The 10293-nt window shown below is 41.5% G+C and overlaps 1 protein-coding gene across 1 annotated transcript in view; it reads right to left on the bottom strand.

The window, feature by feature from the left end:
• Positions 1–10293, bottom strand: part of LOC103397160 (semaphorin-6A-like) — a 73184-nt gene that overhangs the window by 50182 nt on the left and 12709 nt on the right. The window contains exons 3-5 of the mRNA XM_025052703.1: positions 8922–8982; positions 4592–4654; positions 3928–4029 (exon numbers count right to left, since the gene is read on the bottom strand). Coding sequence (XP_024908471.1) covers positions 3928–4029; positions 4592–4654; positions 8922–8982 — 226 coding nt within the window. The remainder of the gene's footprint in view (positions 1–3927; positions 4030–4591; positions 4655–8921; positions 8983–10293) is intronic.

The raw sequence follows: 10293 nt of genomic DNA, 5'->3' as shown, positions 1-10293 counted from the left end.
TGCTACCACTCTAAATAGAGTCAGAAGCACTTATTTATTAAGATTTGATGTGTATAATAATGTTGTACCACCCTGAACACAAATGTCAGATATGTCTATAAATTTACGCTATGGGTAGGAAAAAACTTCAGCCATAGCTATAAATTTCTGCTACTGGCCAATGTGCGCATGCGCAGTTAACTCGGGTAGCAAAAAACTATAGGTAGGAGAAAATTTCAGAACACCGGCGTAGCTCCGCCCCGATTGGGTAAGTGTGGTCAAACAGGTTTCAACTTTCTGTATATATTGAGACTTTTTGTATATATATTCAAACTTGCTGTACATGTATTCAGATTTTCTTTATATATATTCAGACTTTCTGTGTATATATTTAAGGATTAATTTCCTGAATGGCATGCCATAATATATATATACTGTGTATACATTCTTATAAATTGCTTTGGTTTCTGCCGCAATATTTCAATTAATATTTCAAATAACCTCTGCAGGCAACAACAGCTTTAAATCATTGCAAGTCACAGTTAAGACAGGAAAGTTATAATTTTTTCTCAGGTTGTTAAATACTGGGTAACATATTTATATATATGTAACATATTTTTATCACTCATCCCTCCCATCTAGTTCCACCTGCACAACCAGTCCCATCCATACAGGTCAAATGCACAAGTTCACACCTGGGCCAGAAATAGTTGCACAAATCAAGCAAGGACACATCTCTGTGGGAGATTAATAGTCATGGCTCATTTCCCTGCAACCTGTTTCTAAGCCCTGGTAAGATGAACTCCTCACCTGACCACTTTTTACACACTAGAAACTGGACTCTCTGCAGTTGCTGACAGAAGGTTTGGATGTCACATCATATTATAAGTAGGCTGCATTAGTGGTGATGTGTTGATGTAGACAGAAGTGCTTTTTAAAATAATGCAATAATATATTTGAGCAAAAGTAAAATTTACACCTTTTTCTACCGCTGTGGGGGGTGAAGCAAATCACCTGGGATGAATTGCCTTGCAGGGGTCCTTCCCAGACTCCCACATGTTTATTATTACAACACAGCAAGGCACTGACAAAGAGGGGACCAAGGAAAAGATGGTAAAGCAATCGAGGGGGGAGAGGACTTAGGGCTAGCAGGGAGAGACAGTGAGGAAAAGAGGATGAAGAGAAGAATTGCTGTGACATGAACCATAAGGTGGCTGGCTTGTTGTCTGTCTGTGGCTCTTCTCTTAGTAAATGTGAGTAAATGTTATTTAAATAGGAATGTGAAGGTGAGGACGGGAAACTGAGAAGTTAATGAAGACCGCAGGTTTTGAAAAAAAATGGGTTGAAGCTGGTTTAAGCAGGTGCCCTCCCTGACACCCCCGCAGCCTCCCTCACTCCACCCCCCTTCGCCCGACTCGCCCTCACAGCGCTGTTGATTAATGTGGGATGAGGCTGGCCCTGAAACAGAAGCTCTTTTCACTGCTGTCACACCAGGGAGATGGGGAGGCAAACTGTGGCCAAGGTGATTTTGACCACAAACACACACAGACACTCATCCACCATCAGGCACATGCACAGACACAAACACACACACATATGACCACAGAAAGCTGATGACAACATCAAAGGCCTGGTATAAGTCTGCCAGCCTGAAGGTTACCAAGTGTGTGTGTGTTTGTTTATTACTACAGGTGCATTTGTGGGGACATTCTTCTGAGAAAATGCTGTTGTCTTGGGGACATTTGTCCTTGTAAGGACATTTTGCAGGTCCTTGCTGATGAAAATGTATTTAAAGGTTTAAGATGCAGTTTGGAGTTAGGGTAAGAGTAAGAGAGAGTGTGTGTGTGTGTGTTACATCAAGACAAATCTAATAACAGAGTAAATTCCAAACATGGAAACATTTATTTACAACGAATGTTCTTTTCTCCTCCTCATAAATATTCCTTATTTACGATTACACTGGGAATTTGTGTTTGTGTGTACAGTCAATTTGCCAAGGCGCTCTGTGTTTCTCAAGTCCTCCCCACACTTGCTCTTAACTCTAGCAGACTAGCAGCAATTTCAAAGCAGTAACAGCTAAAACAGAATCATTAAAACCATAACCAGAGGAGCCATAAAAGCTATCCATGCCTGATAAATGCAGAGACATAAATTCCACTTTCCCTGCAGGACGAGTCAGTGAATTGAAAGATGTCCATTTTGTGTGCTTAGAATGCTGATCCACAAAGACAACAGAGTGGAGATGTCTTGTTTTTCTGGTAAACAGATCTAGTGAACCAAAGCAGAAGTGTTTCCCTACAGGCCTTGGGATAACATTTCTTTGTGCTGTGACCATCAGATCTCAACAAACCAAACAATAAAGTCCTTCAGGACTGTTGAAACTCTGTCAACTCTGTTGTTTATTCTCCTGCCTTTCTTGAAGGCCTATATCTATATCTGTGTCTTGTCATTTTGATGTTCTTTACATCTGATTTCTCCAGACAAAGAAAACAACAAAAAAACTCATTCTTATTCTGCCAGAGCCTTACTTCTCCTGATGCACCGAAGAAATTAATATTATATCAGTTCACCTGTTCATGGTAAAAACATTCTAATTACCTTTTCTCTTTCATTCAAAATATATACTATACGGAAATTTAAAAAAAGAAAAGGTGCACTTTCTCTCAAAGCCCCTTAAAACACCTACATCATTTTTTATTAACATTTGATTTATGACTCTGCATGACTTATGACCAGCTGCATTGTACTGCATTACTGTGTTGTGGTTGTTTCTAATGTAATGCTGCCTCAGGGCTCAGTGGTCATGCAGATTCAGCAGTGGTTTCTATCCTTGGCCTCTTGTCTTTTTACAATTATGTTGATTGAAGATGTTTAATATCTTGAATTGGTGCGTAAGCTTCTTTTTTACTTAATTTCAGAAAGAACACAAACGTTTCCAGGAACGTTTGTCAGTAAAATTTACACGGACTGCTAAACACACAAATAGAACAAGTGGTTAACATAAGAAAACATATGTTGTGTTTCTACAAGGAATAAGAATTTTAAGTGGCAGATTTTACTCTTTTATTGTGCTCCCAGTCTATTGTTGACACCAACACACTGTGAAATGATCTTGATGCCTGTCTCGTCTTATTTTTGACCCTAGGCCCTTTAAATCCATCTTCTTCTGTTTATGTTAAGGAATCTTGACGCTATTCCAGACTTGTCCTCATGCATTAGTGCCACAGAGGGAGGGAAGGAGGAATCTTTTCACCAGGGACTGCTTGAGTCATATTTTAGGACACAGTTTTGGTGTCTTTAAATGACTGAGTATGTATGGCAGTTGGTAGTTGGACTTTTCTCCTTCTAAATCGAGTATGTCAAAGTACACCTGGAGATGGAGACATTGTAGGAGGCTCCTGCTGAGATCTGAAAGTCACCCATGCATGTCCATCACCCCATTGCTAACTGCCTCAACTCCTACATGTTTTAGGTTGAAAGATACCGTCCTGCCTAGGAGTTTGAGTGTGAATGTATGGCAGAAAAACAGAGAAAAAAAGAGAAAGAAAATTAAAATTGAAAAAAAAAAAAGAAAAACAGTTTTCAACACACACTCTCCATCGCAAAATGTTAACATTTTAAAAAAAAAACACAAAAAAAAAATCCTGTGTGGGTCAGAATCTAGACCAAAACTGAAAGGCTGCTCAAAAAGAGAGGCACAAATACACAGACAGATGAAGCTACAAACATAACCTCCTGTGGATTCAGGGGGGAGTCTGTGTCTGAAAGTGTGTTTGAGGTGAGGAAGGGAAAAACACGGGAGCAGAGGTGAATGACAAAGGAGCAGGAGGTATTGAGTTTCCACTGATTCGTTTTGCATTATGCTGCATTTGCTGGGATCAAAACAGACACAAAGGAATCACATTTAAATGTCTGAGAGTGCGACTAACCACAGCAGAAAGTCCTCACCTTGTAGGTTCGGCAAGCTGGGTTGAAGGCATTCGTTCCGCAGACAAACAAGGTGTCATCATTTTGCTGCAGGAGAACCTTGATGAAATTGTGGCACTCATCCTTCAGGAGTCAACAGCAGGCAGAGAGCGACAGAAGAAATTTAGGAAAGCGGGTTCAAGCTGAAATTTGTTTCAGTTATGATACTGCAAACCACTAAAAGGCTTTTATGACGGCTCTCGTGTTTTTGTTTTTTGAAGTACAGGATGAAGTGTTCTTCAAGCGGCTGAGAAGTGTGTATATTCCACACCTGTGTAATCAGCAAATGTATGATTTCTTTCTATTTTCTGTGAGTGGCAGCGTCAGTCTCTCTATGAGTCAGTGATATTCTTTTTATACAACATTTAGCCAGAACTGCATAATTAATTCAGATAAAAAACAACTTCTTCTGTTAATAATGTCATGGAGAGTGTGTTGTGCATACAGTGTTTCCTGTCTGTAAATCTGTTCATGCATATGCATGTGCAGGAGGAAACAGCGAGATTGTGTCTAATTACGGTGATTACAAATCATTTGCAATGTTTAACGTTTAATTGAAGTGTTTTGCGAAGAACAGGGTGATGTTTGTTCTATTAATGAAGTAAAGATGTAAGCAGGGCAGATACAGTGTTTTTGGTTTCTCTACCTTGTGTTTCCCTTTCATTCTGCATGTGTCCACGTCCACCTGTCTGGACTTCCATGTCATTTTCTGGGGACAAAAAAAGAAGGTAAAATCTGAGGAGTGAATGAGAGACTGAGATAAAGAGGATAAAAGTTCAGGGAAAAAAACAAGACAAACATTTAGATTGGAGAGAAGGGAAAATTCTCCGAAAACACTACGGAGCTCAATAACCAATCTATGCTGGAATCAATAATCATCATCTGAGATTCTCCGTCATTGAGTTCTATAATGAGGCACCTGTTCCAAGGTAAACTTTATCCAGGAGTAGAGCAAAGATCACCTAACCTTACTGAACTTTTAAATCTGGACAAGTAGGAAGGAAATACAACACCAACCAGAAATAACATCTGCAAAGACAGTCGTCACATCTAAGATCATCTTCAGCTTTTACTGTTCATCATCAGGTAAAAAAACATCACAAACTGTGTGGCCTGAGGGTCATCAGTGAGCCGCATTCAGACAACTGTGGTACCCGCCACTGTGGATTAGTGGTTAAGGAAGCTTGGGTCGGGAAGGTTGCAGGTTCGAATCCACCAGCTGCCAAATTACCACTGAGATGCTCTGAGCATGGCACCGTCCCCACACACTGCTCCCCGGGCGCTCAAAAAGCTGCCCACTGTTCACTTTGGTGATGGGTTAAATGCAGAGGTCACATTTGGTTGCATTAGTGAGATTACCAACGATGGGTAATCTGACACTGTAGGTGCAATGGGTCGAGTGCAGTCTCAAATTAATAACAAAAATCGGTCTTATTAAAATTACCTTTAATTGTTATGTTATACTAATAATATAGTAATAACGTATTACTTACGGTATTACAAATATACTACAACCACTAGCATTTACAAACAATTACAATATCTGGAGTTTTTTTGGCGTTCTTGGCAAATTGGGTGGCTCCAATGAATAAAGTAACAACACAGACAACACACAGTTTACAAAAATAATCAAATTTATTAACACAACCCTATTACGTAATGATAGTAGTTGAGACATAAACTAAACAAGACACAATAGTGTGTGTGTGCTTGTGTGCGTGTACACGAGTGGCCGTGTAAAAGAGAGAAAGAGAGAGAGAAGGGAGCGATATTGCCTCTTAGCTGCCAAGCAAGCGACTGAGCCCCTGAGGCGTGTTCACGTACGCGACTGCGCAGTGCAAGAAGAGCTGCGCGGTAGAAAGGGGGGCAACAGGAATCACGCGAAGCGGGTATGCGCTCACAGAGGAGTGGAAGGGTGTGTGTGTACGTGCACCAAGATGCGCTCAGGTACAATAAAACAGTGCTTGTGATGTTATCAAAGTATATGGGGGAAGGGAGGCGTACCACGTGGTCTACTCAAGACAAAGGACTTTGTCGGAGTTTTCCTGATCCAAGTACTTCATAACGTTACAAGTTAACACTGCAATATTGGTGGTGTTCAAGAGTTTGTTACACAGAGTGAGACGGTTAGAAGAGAGGAGATGCATGCAATAGCCTAGCTACAGAAAAAGCAATAGAAGTTTCAATGTGCACAATTAAACTGTCCCTAAGTTTAAATAGCACTCAACAATACTAAAAATAAAACTGTGCCCAAATTCTAGCCTTACTTTAGTATGGAGCCCCTAAAGGGACATGGGGGGGAAAAATGAAAAGTTTCTCGTGCACACGAGAAACCGTAGGTGCTTCCTGTGCGTATGCCTCTATACTGAGCTAATTAAGATTATTAAAAGAATGGCTACAGAAATGGACTTATTCTCTTTCCTGAAAATGCGAACTATACCTGATAGTGTCATTAACCAACTGAAAGATGATAAGGTAAAAATAAATGTTTAGTGACGAAAATAAATCTGTCTTGAGCCGCAAAAAATAAAAGCCTTATATAAGCCTTATATGAAGGTAACACAGCTGTAAGTGTACATCTGTATACTTACAGCTGTGTTATACACTGTGTATAAAAAAAACTGTAGTGTGTTGCATTTATGAAATCAATGAACTGCTGCAGAGAACACAGAATTGTATTTCTGCATGTAACAAAAACATTTTGAAAAAAAGACACATGGTTGATGCTTACTTTTACAAAATATTTGAGAAAAAATGGAAAATAATAGCCAATAAAAATATATTTTTTAATGTGATTTTTGCTCCTGAACCTCAGCGCACAACGTCTGCGCATCAGGGCTGTAAGACGTCACCTTCATCTTCACTGTAAGCTGACGTCAGTGAGGCATGAGCGATGTTTGTTTTTAATATAGTTCATGTGGGAGAAGACCTGCTCACATACAGTATGTATGTAGATCCGAAGATGCATACCAAATGCATACCTTTTCATGTTCATGTAAGTGTCGAGAATGGCATTCCATGGTTCGAACACCGGTTTGGGAAGGTTTTCAATATTACTCCATTTGCGATTCTGAGCAGGAACGAACCAGTCTCTTCAGCAATGAAAGCAAATGAATCTGCCCACGCAGCATTAAACGTTCCGTTTTCTTCAGAAACTTTTCTTTTCTTGGATTTATCCATCATTTACCTACCAGGGGTCGATAAGCTTAATAAATCACGCTGTTGGTGCACGTGCGGGATAACTCCGCGCTGCCAGATATGTGCCGGGTGTCACACATCGGCAGATGTAACGCAAGATGTTACAATATTATCATAATCTTCAAATTTAGAATAATATTTAAAAAAGAACAAACTAAAATAAATAAAATAAATTTAAATTAAATACTCATTATTTATTTTCCAAAGTCACAGGAAGCCACAACAGAAGGATGAAAGAGCCACATGCGGCTCTGGAGCCACGGGTTGCCGACCCTTGACCTATACCCACAGAGTGTCTTTCAGACACAACATGACTGTAACGACCTGCAAGTAAAGCAGCAATGTCCTTATAATGAAGTCCCAGGTTAAAATATAGTCGAACTAACTCCTGTACTGTCATTTTAACACAGAAACTCAAACCGAAATGCAGTGGATGGTCTCCCAGACATAACGTGAGCATGCAATACTTTCTCGTGCACACGAGAAAGTATCTCGTGCTCACAAGAAGTGCTTTTGAGTTTTTTTCCCCCATGTCCCTTTCGGGGCTCTGTACTTTAGTGAACGTCTGCGCGTATTTAAAGGTAGTGGACAGTCCGTACTTCTTGGGTTCACACAATTACTTTTAGAAGGAATCCTGTCGCTTTTCAATAACTACTTTGGTCGCAGTCGTAACATTACTTATGTAACTTAATTACCGGTTATAACTCAAGTAAGAAAGAAAGACGCTACTAATGCACTTATCACCATGAGCAATGGTGAATACAAGAGCGCGTTGGGTCTTCTTCTTCTGAGACGAGCAGGTTTCTCTTTTCATCAGGGATCCTGAAAAGAGAGAAAGAAATTGGGGCTGACCCCCCAATTTAAAGGTTGTGGAGGTCACTGATGGTGACGTATGTGGGTTTCCCGGAAGCAGTCTGGTGGAGTGTGTGAACTTGATCAAATAATTATCTAACAGTGACTGTGGACTGTTTTATCTGCCACCATTAATAACCCAATTTTCCAAATTAAGTCAAAATAAAACAAAAGGTCATGTGACCTTTTGGTAATTTTTTCTCTACGTGAACTATTCATAGCTGGCGGTAGCTGTTAATTTCTGCATCAGTTGATAAAATAGGACTACTTTGCTCAGTTACAAGTTCTGCTGATTCTGCTGACTAATAAGGTTTCTAGTACATCATCAAATTCATCTTCATCTTGGTAAGTAAGAGAGCTGGAGCCAACTCGCAAGTGATACCGATGGTCAATATAGAGAGTCCAATTAACCCAATAGCATGTTCTTGAGTGGCTTGAGGACGATGAAGGTTGATGGTGTTCTAGATTTAGGACAAATCACAACCCCACCGCATCAAGTCACTGAACGTTCAACATTTTTAGAAATAGGGTTTGTTTATAGTATAACCCAATACATTGTCTTGTCAGTGTCTTCCTTGTTGCCTTCACTTCAGTCTGTCTCGTCTTCTGCCTCCTCTTCTGTTGACTTCCTTTACTTACTTCCTCTTGTCTTCACAGATTGTGTAACGCACCAATCAGATCCTCCTCCGTGCTGCAGATGAGTGTATGTAACACGGGCACTTTGCTAGCTGATTGATTGTAATCTAGTAATCTACTTAACAGTGTCACAATGGTGAGCATATCAAGGCCGGGTTTACGTTCCCTTTTGGACAAACACAAATACAGATAAGCACATCCATGGAATTTTGAGCCAGGTTATTGGGGTTAAATTGTCAATCACAGCAAAGAGAACAACACGTCCCGAAGAGGACAGACATTTCACTTACCTTACTGAAAAAGATCTCATCACTGTTGGCAGTGTCTGTGTCCACCGTGTATATGTGATCCCTGTGTGCAGTCAAGGAAGGGAGAGAGATGGAAGGAGAGAGAGAGGGTGAAGGGGGATAGAGATGAGAAGATATGGTTAAAGATATGGTTAGACGGCAGCAGATTCAGAAATTCAACAAACAATAAACCCATTCCTTTCTCCACTCTGCTTCCACCCTGCAAGTACACGTAAAAGAAATGGTTCTTTGTATAAACTTTGTTCAAACTTCAAGAAATGACAATAAACAAAAGGAGGCCAAAGCTATTTGCTCTGTCAGACAAAAACAGTCAACAAAGGTTTAACGAGCTGCGACACAGGCCTGGGGACAAAAGCATTTTTGTCCCAGAGAAAGGTCTTGAGTGTGTGTGGTGGTGGGGGGGGGGTTTAGTCAACTGGTCTCAGTCTTCAGACAGCTGATTGGTCAAACTATGTGCTCTTAGTTGATTGGAACAAAAACCTGCAGCCACACGGCCCTTTGAGGAACAGTTTGGGCATGCCTGGTGTAGAGAGTAACTGCAGAAAGAAGGAGGAATTTTACCTCCTCCAGTGACAGGAGCAGACATGGGCGTGCCAAATGATGTAACCGCTTTAATTTGTTGGAGATTAGTAGCTGAAGGTTCTGGTTGGTTCGTGGGACTCCTGAAGCAGCCGACGGGTACAGACAGGCCAAGTGGACTGCGGCTCGGGTAGTCGCGGAAGCAAAAACTCGGGTCTGGGAAAAGTTCGGGAAGGGCATGGAGGAGGACTACCGGTCGGGCTCGAAAAAATTCTGGCAAACCATCCGGCACCCCAGGAAGGGGAAGCAGTTTCCCACCACTGCTGAGGATGCTTCCGCGGAGGGAGCTGAGGCTGAGGACTCAGCAGCTGATCCTCCTATCTCCTGCGCTGAGGTCACTGAGGCAGTCAAAAAGCTGCTCGGTGGAAAGGCGCCGGGGGTGGATGAGATCCGCCCTGAGTACCTTAAGTCTCTGGATGTTGTGGGGCTGTCTTGGTTGACACGTCTCTGCAGCATCGCATGGCAGTCTGGGACAGTACCTCTGGACTGGCAGACCGGGGTGGTGATGCCTCTTTTCAAACAAGAGGGGCCGGAGGATGTGTTCTAACTATCGGGGGATCACACTCCTCAGCCTCCCGGGAAAAGTCTATTCCAGAGTACTGGAGAGGAGAATCCGGCCGATAGTCGAACCTCGGATTCAAGAGGAACAATGCAGTTTTCATCCTGGTCGTGGAACACTGGACCAACTCTATACCCTCCACAGGGTGCTTGACGGTTCATGGGAGTTTGCCCAACCAGTCCACATGTGTTTTGTGGACTTGGAAAAGGCTTTCGA

The sequence above is a fragment of the Cynoglossus semilaevis genome, chromosome W (assembly GCF_000523025.1).
Source record: "Cynoglossus semilaevis isolate Cse_v1.0 chromosome W, Cse_v1.0, whole genome shotgun sequence".
In the NCBI taxonomy this organism is placed as follows: Eukaryota; Metazoa; Chordata; class Actinopteri; order Pleuronectiformes; family Cynoglossidae; genus Cynoglossus; species Cynoglossus semilaevis.
This window is presented reverse-complemented; position numbering and strand designations above follow the sequence as displayed.